The 19,726-nt window shown below is 32.0% G+C and overlaps 1 protein-coding gene across 1 annotated transcript in view; it reads left to right on the forward strand.

Moving 5' to 3' along the window:
- The window catches only part of LOC113523202 (irregular chiasm C-roughest protein-like), a 108,086-nt gene that overhangs the window by 23,608 nt on the left and 64,752 nt on the right, over positions 1-19,726 (forward strand). The window contains exons 2-3 of the mRNA XM_052891805.1: positions 13,776-14,222; positions 18,643-18,793. Coding sequence (XP_052747765.1) covers positions 13,875-14,222; positions 18,643-18,793 — 499 coding nt within the window. The 5' untranslated portion in view covers positions 13,776-13,874. The remainder of the gene's footprint in view (positions 1-13,775; positions 14,223-18,642; positions 18,794-19,726) is intronic.

The following is a 19,726-nucleotide window of genomic DNA, read 5'->3' on the forward strand; positions in this document are numbered from 1 at the left end:
GAAAAGTAAAAAAAAAGTAAAATTGTATTTATTATCAAAGTATGTTTTTATAAACACAAGGTTTAACATTGATTCATACACTAGGCCGCGTCTGTAGGAACCGGGAATCGTGTTGCCAAATACATGCTTACAGAAATTAACATAGGCTTTCTAATAGTACAGGTAATTGTTTATCTAGAAGTATATACAAAGCTGTTATTTTTACAATATGATTTTATGACCATTGATTCATGACCATATTTTGGTCTCTAATGCACCCATTATATAATTTTTTTTTAATTAATATATTCCTTGTACAAACTTTGGCACATATAAACTTATTTTCCAGAGGAGACTTGACCCCTTAAATAAAGTACGTTATGTACTCTCAGACCTGTCTTTACTTAAACCTCTAAACTCCGCTCTTTATTTTAGGGTGGGTAACAGACAATTATAAGGTGGGCATGACCCACCCGGCTTCCTGCCTATACATAAATACGCTTATGTGAACATAGATCGTCAAGTTAAATTTTTTGTTCCTTCAATGATGAATGAGCATACGGCCAGAAGTGGAACTCTCTTCCTGCAAATATAATATAATTTAAGGCAAATATGAATGGGCTATTCATGGCCTCGTGAGCTGCAATTTATATCAAATCATTGTTTTTCTTCAGGTAAGATCGTGATCAATCGCGGGATCATTCAATAGTAATACATTTATTCCTAATATATTCAATAGTAACGCATTACCTTATTAAGATAAAGATATGAAAGTAACTCTGTTTGTTTGTTACCTCTTGGCACCTGAATCAATTACGAAATAAAAAAAATGAAACGTATAATATATGTCATTGACTACTTTTTATTTCGTTTACGTGGAAGAAGTCACGGACACACCTAGTATTATAAATATTTATAATCACAACTGTATTCCCTGATGGGGTAGTCACAAGTATTTTTGGCTGTTACCGTTATGATGAAAATCACACTAATTTCGCTTACCATATTTATTTAAATTAAATGTGTATGAACTACACTTACGAAATACAAAAGGCGCTCTTATCGCTATAGCAATCTCTTCCAGATAACCTTTGGGTAGAGGAACAAAGAAAAAAGATGGCGGTTGTTTAGCGAACGAAGTAATATCTAATAAAAAAAAAAGCTCATGTTTACAAAACATATGCAAATCATAATTATAATAGTAAATATTATTATATATTTTAATTTTAAATAATTTAATCGGATCTCTCTTTTTTATTCTTAATTTTTCATAACATAATAAAAAAAAAAATACAAACCACAAAACTTAAATTTCCCACACTGGTCCAGATTAGCTCGGAACATAAATTGTAAGTAGGTAGTCCATAGCACCTGGCATTGTGGAATGCGACCTCTCTCAATACGTGTGTGGTATAAGTTATAAGCGCAAAGATGTGTAGAATAGCGTGAAAGTAGAAGGCGTCAATCATACATTCATAGCAATAATAATTGGCGTAAAAAATATACGCCGGGAGTACTCAGTTGAATGGTATAAAGATTATTAAAATTTAATAAATAAATAATAAATTTAAGAAATAGTAAAATAAACGTATCATAAAAGTACAGGTTATTTGCTAGTAAAATTAGAAAGAATAACAAATCTGTAAATAGCCAAAATTGTAACAAAAATATTTTCTCAAAGTATTTCTACTAATATTTTAACAAAATTGTGACAAGATGTTTGTATGTTTATTTCTCTACTTTAATAATATTTGGGTAAATTCAGAATAAAATTATAAAGAAATTATTTTTTTTAAACTATCCTATCTATACATATCTTCAAGATATCGATTCACAATATGAAAGATTGCTATATTATTTATTTGTCAAATACAATTATACTAAATTAAATTAACCAAAACTTAACAAAAACATAGTAAATCACAGCGAAAGAGATTTATTTGAATCGAACCATTTCATTTTTTTTTAATATTATTTTAAGGGCTTTACCTTCTTCAGGTATATCAGTCCTATTGTACTCTGAACTAATTTCTCAAATGGTGACGTTCCATTGTTTCTGCCTATCCTAATGGGAGACTGGCGTGACAAATGTGTATGTATGTATGTAAATTACTATTATATTATATATTATACCCGCCACCAATATACGAGTAGTTACTTTATTTATAGCTTTTCTCTTATAACTTGGGCCAGCTACCAAACCCTTATGTAGCCGACGTTCTTCATACAATTTAAGACTCTTATTACTTACTGTTCGAAGGGCATAGTTATTTTTATCAAGTACACAGCATTACACAAGTAAGGCATAGATAGAGTCGATTACAACATGTATGCATAGACTCAAGTGTAAGCATATTTGTATTTAGTGGTACTTGTGTACGGTAAACATAACAAATGGAATATAATTAATAGATGATAAGTTATTAATCAATACTGAAATAAGACTGCTTTTTAGTACTTCATCGTTCACTCCACTATTAAACAAAGGTACTTTCTCCATTGTATATTCTCTTAAAATATTTGTAGGGGGGGGGGGGAAGGGATTGTTAGTAATCTGGACTACCTGTCCCATTGCATGCAATATACTCTGTTAGGTCGATCTCCACGTGGTCCGCCCTGGAAACCTTTTTATTTCAACTGACCTGCCTTTTCATTCGCATCTGTCATTCCTCATGGTGCCCTGCCAGCGCGTAATGTTAGCACGGCCCCGGCCGTACCATTTCATTATAATAAAATTAAAAAATATTGTCGGGGGAGAGATTGTTACTAATAGGATCTAATTGAGGTAACTTCTGGTAATAACAACAGTAGTGAATTTTCTAGTGTTGGCGCAGTCGTATATATATATTAATATTACTGAATATTCGATTTTAATCGATTATTTTGTTTAATTACGCTAATGTTAGTGGAATTAAACAAAATAATCGAATAGAATCAAATAATCAGTAATATTAATTTTGGACATAATAAACTCCTCCGGTACTGTTGGTGATCATGGGCAGTGGTGTTTACTTACCATTAAGTGATCAGCAAGCGTTTTCGTCACCCTTTTTCCTACAAAAAAATAATAATAATACAGTAACATCTAATTATTTTTAACTTTGTTACGACAAATATTGCTGTTTTTATTTTGCGGAGTATTTCTGTTTAATCAAACAATTTATTCATTACTGTAAAACACAATCTCTGCTCAATATTCGAGAGTGTTCCACGAAATCTAATAAAATTAAAGCGAATCTATGTATCTATGGATACAATTTTTTTCATAATCAAGGTCACTTAATTTTGCAAAAATATAATATCATCATCATTATTTCAGCCATCGCTTGTCTACTGCTGAATATAAGCTTCCCCTATAGATTGCCATAAGGAATGAAGCCGTTTCTAACGCCAGTTTCTTACTGAAGGGATTTTGGCAGAAATTGCCACGTTTGGCAGGCGGGTTGGCAATGGCAGTTTGCTTTTTGGTAATGTTTTAAAATGGAAGCTGCTCACCCCTGGAATACTAAGTAAAGGGGGTAAAGGATTGTCAGTATTGCTACCAATATACCTTGTCAGGTAGACTCCACGTGGTCGACCCTGGAAACCATTGTGCTGATTTCCAGGCATATTCATCACGATGGGCTAACTGAACTGCCTTTTCATTATTACTTATCATCTCTTAATGGTGTCCCGCCAGCGTATATCGAAGACGGATTCACCATTTCATTGTCATGCATTAAAAAAAAACTAAGTAAAGAAAAATAAACTTTATTATCTGAAAATCTATTATTTTCAGATTATCTACACGATGTATGTGATTTTAGATAATTACTTTATCATTACACCTATCGGCGGAGACACTGTTCATCCAATTTGAATCAAATTTGCTAAAATCGCCTTTGAATTTTGCGTCCATCTAAATTTAGGTACAGTTAATTTTCACACGAGTCACATTCGGGACAGAGCTTTGGAAAAGAACACCTACAAGTACCAACGGAAATTAATAACTTTTTTAATTAAAATTATTTTACAAAGCCATTCAGCCGGGATGGTCGTCTCGTGGATTGTGATAAAAAATTGAATTATTCATGATAATGATATAGGCAACTGTATTTATGGTGTGGCATATATATATAACGTTATATATATTTGAGTTTAGGAATATAAATGAATATAATATACATTTAAAATACATTTAAAAACTGTTCAATATTAATTAAAAAAAAAATAGGTAGTTATTGTAGGATACAGTCGGGAGAATCGAATGTTTACATACACACACATACAATATACACACGCACGTGTACCCACACACACACACACACATACGTACGCACACCCATACAAAATGCAATCGAATTGATGATCTCCTACTTTTGGAAATCGGTTGAAAATAATTAAAATTAATGGCAGGAAAAAGGATTTAAATTTACGTGGTCAATATTTGAAACTGAAAGAGACAAACAAAAAGTCCACCATCAGAATCATACAGTTCATTAGTGGCATTTAATCGATTCACGCTTCGCTAATGACATATCAGGAGCACGGCAAATTTGAGCACGTGAAATAATTCCAAAAGATAATCCCCTAATTCATCCTGCGATAGAATTATTGCATGTGAATGAATTGCTTGGATCGCATCCAAACGCAAAAAGAGAACGGAGCAAATTTGTTTTACAATTTCAAAGAATACCGAACCCTACGCATTTTACACCAGAGTTCACAATCCATTGCAACTATTGATTCAAGAAAAAAATTTTATACTGAAACTAACTTCCAAGTAGATAGAATCTATTTTTAAGAAGCCAGAAAAGGTAGTGCAATTACGCCTAAAAAGATAGACAGCTAGAAAAAAAAACATAGTTTGCTGAAATAAAGCGCTCGGTATTGCAGTGTTATTCCAATTTGTTCCCGTCGTTCTTGTGAATTTTCAAGATTTCTTCAAGTAAAGTATTAACTCTATTTTAGTAATTAAATTTGCACCCGATTTATACTTATATATAATAATATTTATTAATATTATACTCCTATTTCTTGGTTTGGTCGTATTTTCATGCATTTATTTTAAATGACGAATTCTGTAGTCAAGTATTTTAAAAGTGCTTATGTGCTTATGTGGTACTAATATCATAAGTGTGAAAGTGAGTTTGTTTGTTACCTTACAACACCTTAACTGCTTAATCAATCACTATAAAATTTGCTATACAACTACTATATGGAATAGAGAATGATGTAAACATATCCCGGTCACGCGAAGAAAGTCGTTGGAACATGTTAGTAATTTATAAAAATGAAGACGCTAATCTTGTCTTTTTAGAGAATGTGAGGTTAACTTTTATAAAAAAATAGTAACTGCAATCGTGAAATTGTAACATAATTCATATGGGACCATTATTCAGAGAATGGATTCAACTGATGCAACAAAACATCGAAATTGGTTCAAAATTGGAAAAAATATTGCATATTTTACTCACATAAATATTACCGAAATGACACCTTCCTTTAAAAATGCAAGATGTACTAAATTGAAATTATATTTTCGAATTTAAAATCATTTTTTTAAAGCGAAAAACGAATTTACTCTATGTTAATTTTTTAATGTTACAACTTTGCAATCACTTTATGACGACGCCTTTTTTAAAATAAAAGTACCTATACTGCCACATAGAATATTCTGTAATTAAAAAAAAGGCACCCTATCACTGCTATACTTGTAAAGAGTAGAGATGACTAATATCAATATCTATGTTATATATTGAGTGTTCTGGACATTATTGCGATTTCTAGACCTATTGCAATATGGCCCATACCAGTTGAATATCTATGTTTAGGCTTAGAATTTGTGACACATAACGGTTTACGAGCCTCTCGCGCGTTTGATGCTTTGGTTGTTAATTTATTAATTTTATTGTTTTTGGTCGAGTAGCCGCCATCTTGTAGTGACTTCCTTTTGTGCATTGTTATTATTATTATTAATCTTTATTTCACCAATAAATAGTTCCCAATACAACAATTTATATTCATTACGAGCGGGTTCTTCTTTTTCATGTTATATATTGGATAACCGATACTGTAACTGCGATATATAGATATTGTTATATATCACCCACGCTTAGTAAAAAGCATATGGTACTCTCTGAAATAGCTAAACCGAGTGCATTTCTACAAACAAATATAAATAAATCTAAATCGAGCGAAACCAGTAAAGGCATTTAATGTATTTTAAATATAATTTTGGACATTTCAAACTCTATTTACCAAGCATTAGGGCTAATTTACTATGTCATTTGGTATGGGGACAGTTGAAACGCAACCAATAAAAGCTTTGTTTAACAGATGCTACTCGAATAGTGACTATTTATAGATTTGGTTTTATTTTGTCGGATTTTGTCGAACACTCTCGAATATTGGACAAAGTTTAGTTTTTACAGAAATGAATTTAACTAACATGATTTTGCTATTTGTAATTTTATATAATCGTAAATTTAACAAAATGTTGCATACATTTTACATTCTTGATTTATTGTGAGTTTAGAGTAATGAACATATTATGGGTGGAAATGAAATTATTTTATCAAAGCTTACATACATGCATACATATCTGTCACGCCTGTTTCCCATTAGGGTAGGCAGAAACAATGGAACGCCAAATGCTTCGATTCAAACAAACCTCTTTCGCTTCTTCCACATTCATCAATCTTTTCATACACGCTCGCCGGTTACGGGTACTTTTAATTTGGCCCTTCTTCAGCACGTCGCCTATTTGGTCGACATACGTCCATCTAGGGCGGCTCCTACCGACATCTCCATTCATTCTTGCTCGATAAATCTCTTTATCAAAGCTTAATTTATTATTAAAGGAATTATGCAAACAGAAACGAAAAGATAGAAATAAGGGTAAGGATTATAATTACGCATATACAAGTACTAAGGATAAGATTTACCAAAGGAAGACTTTGTACAAAAGTCGATTGTTTGGGTACCTCTGTCCCATTTGTGTTTCAACCGTAAAGCAGTTGTGTTTGCATGGCTGTGTTTCGGTTTGAAGGGTGGGATATGGGGTGAATTTATTGGGCACGGAGGAATAACACCTGAGTCTTCAGGAATGGCAATGCATGGGGGGTATCATGGGCGAAACAGTATACTGTTATGCCCATGGTACTGCTCATGTCTATAAGTGACAATTACCACTTTCAATCAGATGGGCCGTCAGCTTGTTTGCCATTCTAAGTTGTATAAAAAAAGGGAGAAAAGATAAGATTTACCTGTTATGTATCTGTAAAGAAGTATTTCTAACGATTGAGCTTCTTTACTATGTAAAAAAAATATTTTATTATATATAGATTATACTATAATAAACAATACACTATAGATTAAACAGGGAGTAGTCAGAATCATACTTAGACTGCGATTAAACGAGAAACAAGTTCTAGCACAGTATATGGAGTAGTGTTCTAGTCTCCGTGAAAATTAATAAGCGAGCAGCAAGTTGGTATTATGGGAAATTGGAACAATTTCTTCGATGAACAGGTTTTTCTACGAACACACATTGTAAAGTCACAAATTATATTATTAAAGATACTGTATTATTAAGTATTTAGTTTTAAATCACCATCATATCAGCCTTTAACTGTCTACTTTTGAACATAAACCTCCCCCTTGTCAAGTTTTGTCTAGTAGTTGCCACGCTTGGCAGGCGGATTGGCAGCTGCAGTTAGGCTTTGGAGATGTTTTAAGAGGGTCGCAGCTGCCCATCCCTCATGTTCCCTTAGTCGACACTTACAGGAAAGGAAGGGCCTATTCTATGCCGGGACCATACGTTTTTGATTATATACAAAATGAACGAAATTGTTAATCATACGTAAAACTACGAAATTACCTATTATTTAATATTTCCTTCCATTTAAGGTTCCGTTTAATATTATTAAGTATAATTTAATGCATTCGATTAACTTTTACACCTTGTATAGTTAGATTATGCCATAACTGAGTTAGATTTTAATTCTTGAGACTTCAGTAGGCGTTATTAATCAAAGTTACCAGTAATAAAAAGTACTAAGAGCCATCATTATTACTACTTAATTTCAATCATAAAGGCGTTACATTAGAACATTAAATGGACTATCACTACCTTACTAGGGCATCGTAAAATCCTACTGTACTTCGAAGAGGTGACTCGTTCAAATTGACACCTTTTAAATTTAATTGAACTTTCTAAGTACTTCCCAAGATTTTTATTCTATAACATAGACCGTCAAATAAATTGATTGTCTACTTGGTGAAAAATGATAACTATTCTCTATGGATACCATAAATATACAAAATGTATATTATAGTTTACTATGTACTTTATATTTTTTTGCAATATCCGACTATTCAAGTAAAGCAGCCCCCCTTGAAAAGTGACAAGTGAATCTATCGATGGAATCGTTATCGAAATCAAGCCCATAAGTTGGAATGAAACATCCGACCGCGACGTTGCTATCTTATTCTATCTCACGGATTCGCTAGCGATGTCAATTCCATGGATGAATTCGTTTGCCACTTGTTTAGATGGTGATTCACTTGATTGTATTTAGAAACGTGAGAGAGAGACAAGATGTCTATGTAGATTATTTCTGTACAAAGTCTCTGTGTGGTTAAAACTATGTTAAAACTATTTAATAATCTTCCGACTTGATGAGATAGCTTGGGGGTTTTAGTGAACTCGAATGAAGTAAATTCCGACAACACATTGCCTTTAGGGCAGTCTGTTGAATCTTCAATTCTCTAATAATGACTTTAGTAATAGTTACCAGAGAAAGACTTTGTACAAAAGTCGTTAGCTTGCGGACCTCTGTCCCATTCGTATTTCTACCGTGAAGCAGTTGTGTTTACAAGTCTATATTTCGGTTTGAAGAGTGGCATATGGCAGTGAATTTATAGGGTACAGAGAAATAACACCTGAGTCGTCAGAAATGGCAACGCATGGGAGGTATCACGTGCAAAACAGTATATTCTTATGTCTAAGCTACTGCTCATGTCTATATGCGACGGTTACCACATTACATCAGGTGGGCCATCAGGCTAAAAAGGCATCTACATTTTTTTATACCACAAAGATAGTAAACAAGTATATCATTAGAAGTTTTAAAATTAATTCTAAGAAACATGATTTTATGATTTTGATGAGAATATGTAAGAACTAATTTTATTAGGCATTTCTATCTCAAAATTACTAGTTATTATTAGTTATTTTTTAGAAATGGTTTGATCAAATTAATGAATATTCGAAGAGAAAAGTTGTAAAATATTTTAGTTGATCATATTTTGAAAATGTACTATTCAAAACTGGTTCAAACATAGGCGGATAAGATTCTACAAATTAATTTTCTCGTTTCTCAAAACTGTTAGCAAATTTCTTTGATAATCCAAATAATGATAGGCGAGAATGAAGCCAGGTCAGTTGGTTCATAATAGCAAATTCACTAGAAATAAACCAGTGAGGGTAGCGTGGAAGTCTATCTGGCAGCGTTATTCCTTAATGGTAACCCCTAATGTGGTATCGCTATAATATGCTGGCGGGGTACCAGTGAAGGATGATAGGTGAGAATAAAGCAAGTCAATTGACCCATCGTGATGAATTCTTCAAAAATTAATCACAATGGTTTCTGTTATATCTCATTACTAACAATCTCTGTTCCTTCTACCTGGCAGGATATATTAAAAATGTTAATTAATATGGTTCCTTTTTTATTAACATATCATTTTATCAATTTTTTTTGTTAATTTTAAATTCATTTTTAATTAAAAGACAGTGAATTTATTCATTTACCATTACATATGTATATAGATGAATTACATCGTATTCTTAATGAAATATTTATTATTACTTATGTTCTTTTATTCTTTATGTTGTATAATATAAATAATATTATACTCATTCATTTATTCAACATTTGGGATCCAGAAAGACTTAGATACAGGCTACTTTTGATGCCGGTCACGGAAATTTTTTTTTTCATGTAGTAGATAATGGATTCGCAGAAAATCTCTTAAAATATAAAACTTATTAAAGCTTATTATTTTCTCTTATAAGAAAATAGCTTAGATTATATATAAATGTATGTATAGTATCTCTATACAAACGCTTCGCCAAAAACAGGCCAGACCTTTTTATCTATGTGTGTGTAAGTCAGGATTATATAGTTATTAAGTTTCTGGGTGAAATTTATGTCGTATGGTTAAGTTGAAAAACCAAAAAACGATACAAAATATTTACGAATATATTTTAAACAAAACATAATGATTAACAATGATTTTATTTAACTAGATGTTATCTTAGGGAAGTCGATATCACTGGTTAGTTGATTAGAATTATTTTGTTTAATTCCGCTATCATAAATATTGGTAGTAGTAGTAAAAGTAATAGGGTTAGCTATACGCATACTAATGGAAGCGGAATTAAACAAAATAATTCTAGTCAACTAAACAGTAATTCATAATGAAGCTTATCTTTACTGAGGCTTTTGATTTAGGTATATATGATTTAGAATAGATTTTTTGTTGCCAAAATCATTGGACTACCATTTTAATTAATATAAGTGTATTAATTTATAAAAAATATATATATTTATATAACATTAAATAAAATCGGTCTGACTTAGAAAATTTTTAATGAAATTATTTGCAACATTGAAAAAATTACGCGTACTCTTTTGGTTTATAGAATATGTGTCAAACTTCAGTCAGTAAAAATGTAGTTTATCAGACTAAATTTTGGCCCGTTTTTGACATTGGATACTCCAACCATATAATCTAAGGGAAATAGATATAACTACTGGATGGATTAGATAATTAAATAGTTTAATATTTAAGCACATTGGTTGAAACTCCGTTAACTATTGGAATCAAATATTTGATCACAACTGTGATAATATAACTTCACAAAATGAAACGTATTATATGAAATTCAATATTCGACCAGATTAATATAACCCAAGAATTTAAGCTATATGAATAATAAACTGTTCGGTTACAAAGCCCAATAGTAGAATGTTTGAACGGAAATTTTCAATTACATATATATTTTAATTCTTAGATTATATAGATAGAGCATCGAGCTTCAAAAACGGGTCAACGTTTAGACAATTAGCCAACTTGTTTTTTTTATTAATGTTCTATATACATACACGTACATTGCAACTTGATGTATCTATGGTATATTTAATTATTTAATAAATACATTGAGTTTTATGCATTAAAAAAGAGCAAAATTTATAAGATAAAATAAATAAAGAAGTTATAAAGGAATCAATCGGTTATGAGTTAAACATTGATTATATAGATAGAGTGTCTCTATACAAATACTTAGAGAAAAACGAGTCAACTTTTTCATACAATTTAGCGTGATAAATAATCTATATAATCAATGTTTAAATTATTTCGTTAAATATATTGATAGATAACACAGTAAAGGCTATAAAATTTGCTAATATTATAAACTACCTTTGCCCCACAACTTCATCCGTGTAATCGTAATATGTGCAGTAAACAGGATAAAAAGGATAATCTTCTTCATTCTATATATTACGTGTATACCAAATTTCATAATGATTAGTTATGTTAACGTAACAGAAAAACAAAAAACAAACTCGCTTTCACATTTATAATATTAGGAAGTATTATTTTTTAGTAACTTATTAGTTACTCATTTTAATTTACTCAGTTTTCAAGACATAATATAAGACAACATACTCCAAATCTTACTAAAGAAACCTCATTTCATTTATCCTAAATCCTCCAAGTAGTGATAACGTATCTCGTTTCTTTGTGACTCTTTTTAGAATGTTACAAAATAGATTTAAAGATTCTATTTCGAGAACTACAACTGTAAGCTCCAGATTGGATATGCGACACTTTTCTGTCTTTTTCACATCTAAAGTGTCTTGAAGTTAGAAATAAGAGACAGCTAGATATTTTTGTTTAGTTCATCTAACATATATTCATACAATGAGTTTCCAGTTGCCTATAGTATTACGTTGTTAATAGAAAGAAAATGGAATAGTAATTCATTTATTTTTAAGTAATATAGAATAGCAAACAAGGTAATGGTGGAAAATGGGAACGTCGCCTTTACATATGGTCAGCACCATGGATGTCACAAAATACACATATTATATTGTAAAAATACCCTTTGCATTGTTATTCCTGAGGACTATTGTATTATGCCTCACCATCATCATCGATGATGACAATGATCATCCGTTAACTGTCCATTGCTAAAGATAGGCTACCCTCATAGATTGCCATAAAGAACGGCCTTGAGCCAGCTGCATCAATTGATTATTTGCAACGCATTCAAGGTAGTCGTTCCATTTAGTGGAAAACAAACGCAGTGTTGCTTGTAAAAAGCCGCCACTCAAGAACCTTTCTTTCCTATCGGTTGTCGTTTCTTAGAGCTATGTGATACAGTCCATTGCCACTTTAGCTTGCTTGCCTTCGGGTTATTATACTTCAGTATCTTGTAATTTTACTGCCATGACCTATTTAAACGAAAACACAGCTATGCAACGTCCTTCTTTAAAATCTACGTGTTATACAATACGGTTGCCAACGCACCTACTAAACATGACAACAACTGGCAAAACTCCCCAATAGGGAGGGGCCTATATTGTGCAGTAGACAGTAACGGCTGGTATGATGAAGATGATAGATATGCAAGCAGAACTGCTTTTCAATAGAAACACGAGTGGAATAGAGTTGTCCAAGCAGGTGACTTTTGTATAAAGCTTCAAAGCACAGCTGGTTTAAAATAAAAATAAAACCTCACGAAGATCCTTATAGAGCCAAGATACGATCGTTAAGAGCTTTGTGATATGTGTTCTGTTTCCTTCCTGCAACTGTAAAATGGTGCAGTATGAGTTGCCGTCTTTTGCAATACTTCCAACTGATTTATATTCGCGTTAATAATACATTCTGCTTTAGCGGTGTTTACGTTAGCACTGCCAACGGGTTTTCAAAGCTTGCGTTTTGCAGCCTTTATGGACTTTTACAAGTCGTATGACATTCGTATTTATATAAAGTTAGTTTATTGCAGAATATTTTTATGTACTTTATTTTTCTGTAAATCATTGGATGCGATATCTAGAATCTTTTGAATTAAAGATTTTTAAAAATGTTATCAGTTTGTGTGTATGTGTAAAGTTCTCTCATATATGTGGCATTAGTAGTCTGATTTATTTTTTTATTATAATAAATAAAAGTATATGACAATTACATTTAAAGATATTATAAAATTAGGTATAAAAACACCAATGAATCGTTTAGGAGAGAAATTTTGAAATTTATGGATTTTTTCTATACTACGAAAGTGGCAAACAATCGTACAGGCCGTCTGATGGTAAATAGTTACATACGCGTTGCCGACTCTGAAGAAACCATACTATACTCTTTTTAAAGTACCCTGTACTGTAGATTGCGAAGGGAATTTTCACTTACCCAAAGAAAGCGTATCACATTACAAAAAAAATCTACAAAAATTGTACCGAATTTTGAGCTTTAATGCCAAAATAGTATAAACTATATCTCTACTATTTTTGTCAGTCCTTTTTTTTTTTCAACAAAATTTAACGTAGGAACGTTCTACTTGAAATGGAGAGTTCATTAGGCTTTATCGATATTTAGGTTAACTTAAAGCCCAAAAAAAAATTACGAAAATTTGTAAAATCCATTTAAATTATCATTAAATCCATTTATGTGTATATCTCAAACTGAAAAATAATACTTATTTTTAGCAATGAATACCAACACTTATCGTTTTTATTTTGTTTCAGATCTGAAAACATGTGCCACGGATTGGAGAAATAGTTTGTAAAAAATATTGTTTAATGCCATCGACATATGGCTTCAATGAGTTCATTTAACAATACAATATGGAAGATCATGCAAATACGAATACAACTGAACGAGAAGATGTGTATAATATATCAAATGAAATTACAGATAACAAAAATAAAGAAAATGAGATAACAAATGCGAAAGGCATAAAAAAGAAACAAATAATGGGGCCAAATAAAATATTTGGTGATTTAAAGAATAATAGAAGGAATTTAAAACATAGAACAAGAATTACTAGTAGGAATGCTAACACGCTGTTCCTTTTATTAAGGATGGTATTGGACATCAATGTTTTAGTGCAGAAGTGTGTTGTGCTGTGTCTGATGGTGAATTGTGTTAGTGGATTTAAGGAGCAAAAGTTTGCAATCGAACCGCAAGATCAGGTTAGTAGTTCTTTAGTGGTTGATCATTTAATATATTATGGAATTACGATTTGATGGTAATAATGATAAACGTGTAGTCTCAGCATAGAATGACCACCCCTTCTTTTCCCGTGGATATCCTGAGGTGACTAAAGAAATTTAGTAGTCGAGGAATGAGCAGCAGCGTTTATCTTAAATCATTACCAAAGGCTAACTGCGGTTGCTAAATCGCCTGTCAAACGTAAGTTTTTGCCAGTGCAAAACCCCCCAATGTAGGTCTATGTTAAGAAATAGACATTTAATGGATGATATAATGAAGGTGAATAATAAATATTTCTAGTTTCATCTTTATATCGATGAATTTTCAGCCACCTTGAGTCATAAATAATTTATTCTTTGAGTTAATGTTTATAATCAGACACTGCTTTATCAATTAACTACATATGTAAATTATCAATTTAGTATTAGGATTGATTCCAAAGCGTCCTTATACTTGTCCTTGAAATTGAAATTTTAAATAGATATTTTTGTGAAAGTATCGAAAAGCCCGGGTTCTAGGTCTCATTAAAGAAGTTTGTAGGTCATAAAATGTTACAGACTCACCTTGACTGCAGATTTAGCGTAGGTAGTAAATGCTCAGGATGCACCCGGTTTCAGGAAGCCACGCCACGTGAATATCACAATGGCGTCGTTCTATTTTGGTCCAGTCATAAAAACCACACTTTGTATAAGGTATGTAATCACTCGCGATACTTAGAGGCGATCAATAGGGAATGTTTACCAGAGGGAGACTTTGTACAAAAGTCGATTGCTTGGGTACCTCTGTCCCATTCGTGTTTCAACCGTGAAGTAGTTGTGTTTGCATGGCTGTGTTTCGGTTTGAAGGGTGGGATATGGCGTGAATTTACTGGGTACAGAGGAATAACACCTGAGTCCTCAGGAATGGCAACGCATGGGGGGTATCATGGGCGAAACAGTATACTCTGTCATGTCCATGGTACTACTCATGTCTATAGGCGACGGTTACCACTTTCCATCAGGTGGCCCGTTAGCTTGTTTGCCATTTTAAGTTGTATAAAAAAAAAATGTTCAGGGGTTTAGAAGTTCTCCACACAGTAGGTACGTTGCTGATCAAGGTAGGCATAAAAACAGCAACTAGTTGTACAGTGTCTCGCGGTAGACCTTAAACTGAGCCGACCATTTTGTCTGTTCGTCTTAAGTTAGGGAATTTGATAGAATATAACGTGATTGGAGAGTATTACAATATTTATAGGGATGTGACTTTCTTAAACATTTACGTAGAAAACGACCATAATTTTGATTCAAATCTATTTCACATGTAATTTATTTACTTAATTTATATATATGTACAATACATATAATTAATTTACTTTTAATACATTGTAGTTAGTAATGATTTTAGGAGATAAGAATGAGCTGCGAAATCCACCTTACTATTCCAGAATCACAAAATAATGAATGGTTAAGAAAATAATATTATTAGAGTAATTGTTTATGTAATAATTTCTATTATGGCACCACATTTACTTATGTCAGATTACAGAAATAATTCTGATAGAATTGTCGCTGATACCGCTATTTCAAGTAAACTAAATCAAAATGAGACTCGATTCTGTAAATGACGCGTTACTGGTTAGACTGTTTATGGCATTTTGATCGAAGATATTAATAATGTCAAAACAAATTTAACTTAAATTTATTGTTCTTAAATGTTGACTAGAAACTTAAATTTTAATCTCTAACGAATTTACCTGTCTAAATAGACTGTCCTATTAAATAGAAGTGTTTGATAATTGGATTAGAGTTTGAAGCCTAAGCATAGAATATCTTAATACTGCGCTAAGTTTTTTTTTATAAAATAGAACTTTTGTAGATAAAAAATAAAACCGAAATTTCTCTTTCTTATTAACAAAAATTTAACTACGTTATTTTTAGACTGTAATCTACATACATATATACATATGTAATCTATATTTATAAAGTTATACATTTATAATTATTTTATATATATTTATCTATTACATCTGTACTGTGTGATATAAAGTGAATTTTTAAGAACAGAGATAAAATTGGTTTGAAACAAAATGTATTACTATTTATAATATAAAAATATTTAAAATTTATTGACTTTATTAGTCACACAAAAGACTTAGTGCTATTAGCATTCTCTACCAGTCAACCAGTAGGAAGTGCAGAGATACTCGACGGCGAATTAAAAAAGAAAATAAAAAAAAATACTATTTTGAATACTTTTAAACTTCTATAGAAAGAAATCCTTTCAATAAAAAATAAATGTGAAATGAATTACAATTATTTTGTACATACACACAAAAAAAATACAATTGAAAAGGAAACCGTTTTTTAAAGTCGATAAAAAATAAAATAAATAAATAAGTAACTAAGACCCTAATATATCTTTCATATTATTATTTTCTGAACCATCCAAAAGAAAGTTGACACAGAGCGGCTTGTATTGAGAATATCTGACGATATTAAAAATTCCTCGCCCTGGGCAATATACGGTTTACATCAAGCCAACAATACGATACAGTTACTAAATCGTATAAAATACCAATATATAATATATTAGAATTTTATATATTGAGGATATTTGTATAAAAAATTCTGATTTACTAACTTAATACATAATTAAAGCAGTGTCTAAACCGCTCTGGTTGAAATTATGAATACTAAGTTCTTCTTTTAACTTAAACATCTAAAAAAAATTCTAGAAATTCTCACAGGAACAGACTATAACTGGTTTCAGTAGATAAATAGCTATTTATGCAGTAAATAAGTCAGAATCGAAACTACATTTTATTTATTGACTCTAATTTAAATAATTTACTTTACTTTAATAATAATAATTTAAGATAAATTATATGCCAAATAATAATAATAAAGATATAAAGATATTTTGTCTGTTTATCTAACTGTCTATCTGTATATTTGTTCCGGCATCATGTAAAAACTACAGCATCAAATTGAGTGCGGTTTCTGTAGTTACAATTCTGAAGATCTAAATTAAAAACTGGTATGATTTACTTTGATAAGTATTCTAAAAGTCGTCTATTTCAATAGTTTCCTTTCTTCTGGAATACACTGGTACAAAGTAGTGGGTAAAAGACGTTATAGATATACATAATATAATTAATCTGTATATTATGTTTTTGTAAATTAAAATAAAAAGTAATCCATACAAATAATTTTAGGAAAGAATGACATTTAATTTTTAAGTGATTTTTAAAAACAGAAAGCTCGTTTGAAGTTATTTTGTCGCAGATTACGTTGCTAATTTTGAATGGAATTTTGTAATAATTTTTTTAAGTTAATAGTATTTACTGGTTCTATTGGTCCAATTTTATGACGTTTGAAGCTTTTTTGTGGAAAAAAACTACTTTCAAGTACTCAATTTCGCTTACTAAAGAAATATTAATAAAGAAGGGTATTCATAAATAATTTTATCCTTTAGTAGAATATTTGTGTTCATAATTCAATTGGATTTTTGTGAGCAAATTGTCTGTTTTTAGAAGATTGTGGTGCCACACACTGACTTCAAAAATCCCCCAAATTACGTGTATATTTTACACACAGATGAGATAGCGTATTATTAGTAATAATTTTTTCGTCACATCATAGACTTAAAAAAAAACAAAGAACATGACTGGACTAAATACTTGAACTGGAACGTTACTTGTACAGTGTAAACAAAACCAAACAGGCACGGTTGTAGATGACAAAACGTTATTCTTAATGTGGATCCCACTTACGTAACTCTCTAGACATGTGCAATTTTCTTGTACATATGTCCTTGTGTCCTTATTTTGTTCACATGTGTTATTTGTGGATTCTTTCATGTTAAATAGAATTGGATAGACTGTCAGTTTCAAATTCTATTCTATTTTATGCTTCAGAAGTCGCGTTTCGATTTTGTGTATTAGTTTCTATTGGGTCCCACAAACCCATTTTTTCTAATATATTTCGAACTGTTTTAGATATTGGTGAAAAGTAAATAAGCTCTTTTTAGATACTTTATCTAAAAAAAAACCTTAAGTTTTAATATTATTAAACACAAAATGTTAACTTATTTATTTTGGTTAATTGAGTCTACGTGTATTTTGAAGATTTTGGATTAACAGATAAAGGGTAATTAATCCCTAATAATTGGTAATGTTTTAAGAGGGACGCTGCCCATTCCTCGACCATTACATTAAATTCTCGGGAAAAGAAGGGGTGGTTCATTCTATGCTCAGACCATACGGCTACTAGTATATAAAATATCCTACTCCTTGTCCTAAATTTCATTAAAAGCCATTTTAACGTGATTGATTAAAAAACATATAAAGACATAAATACCCAAAAATATAAAAAAAAAATCATAATTATAATATAAGTAGGATAATAGTGATTTTTTTTCCAGAGTGCCGTAGTAGGCTCCAGAGTAATCCTGCCCTGCAGAGTTGTCAGTAAGGCTGGTCAGCTACAGTGGACGAAGGACGACTTTGGCCTCGGCACGCATAGATATTTGACTGGCTATGACCGATACAAGATGATTGGTAGTGATGAAGAAGGTAAATAGAATCAGAAATCGAAATAAAAGTAAAAAAGTACACACTTTCATTGTTAAACTTTCTATCGTATTTTTGTTTTTGTAACTTAAGTCAATTAAAATAATAGAGAATAGAAGAGGCAAAATGCTGGGCCACCTATATACGACATGACGATTTTTTTAAGAGCATAGTAGAAGGTAAAATAGAGGGCAAAAGAGGAAGAGAAAGACCGAGGAATAACTACATGGGACAGATAAAGGAAACACTAGGTGTCATGTCGTAGAGGGAGATCGAGGATATGGCCTGGGATAGAGCTGGCTGGAAGAAGATGCATGAATTAGTTGCACCGACAAGCGGAAACTCCTAAAAACTCGATTATGTTTTACACAGATGGTCGCATACAAAAGCTTCATATTACTTAGCGGCCTTTGGAGAGGACTTCTTTTTTTTAATGGATGATAATGGAATGGTAACCCCACTCGCGCTATCGGTATACACCGGTGGGGCACCAGTGAAGGATGATAGGTGAGGATGAAGATAGGTGGTAGAGCCACGCTGTAATACCATATGGTATTGCAGCATGAATGGGCCGGCTCGACCGGGGAAGTACCACACCCTCACAGAATACCGACGCTAAGTGGCCGCACTTTTAGTGCGACCACATTCCGTATGGTGAGTGAGGGAGTCCGGAGGCCCATCCTATACCCATCCCCTTCCTTATCCTAAAATCCTCCCCCAACTCCGTCCCCCCATCTTTCAATACCATGGCAGTGGAATTTAAAAAAAATAACGTACCCCAGGGAGGTACCAGCAGCCATGTTGCTGGAGAATCCTCCCTCGAGCAACCACGCTCGGGCTGCCCTGCGTATTCTGGGGGGCAAAATTCCGCTCTATGGGACCAAGGGCAAACAGAGCAAGACTTCTGCGGCATCCCCTTTGCTCAATGTGAGCCTC

This window comes from Galleria mellonella, unplaced genomic scaffold (genome assembly GCF_026898425.1).
Source record: "Galleria mellonella isolate WM207_F2 unplaced genomic scaffold, CSIRO_AGI_GalMel_v1 utg146, whole genome shotgun sequence".
Classification (NCBI taxonomy): Eukaryota; Metazoa; Arthropoda; class Insecta; order Lepidoptera; family Pyralidae; genus Galleria; species Galleria mellonella.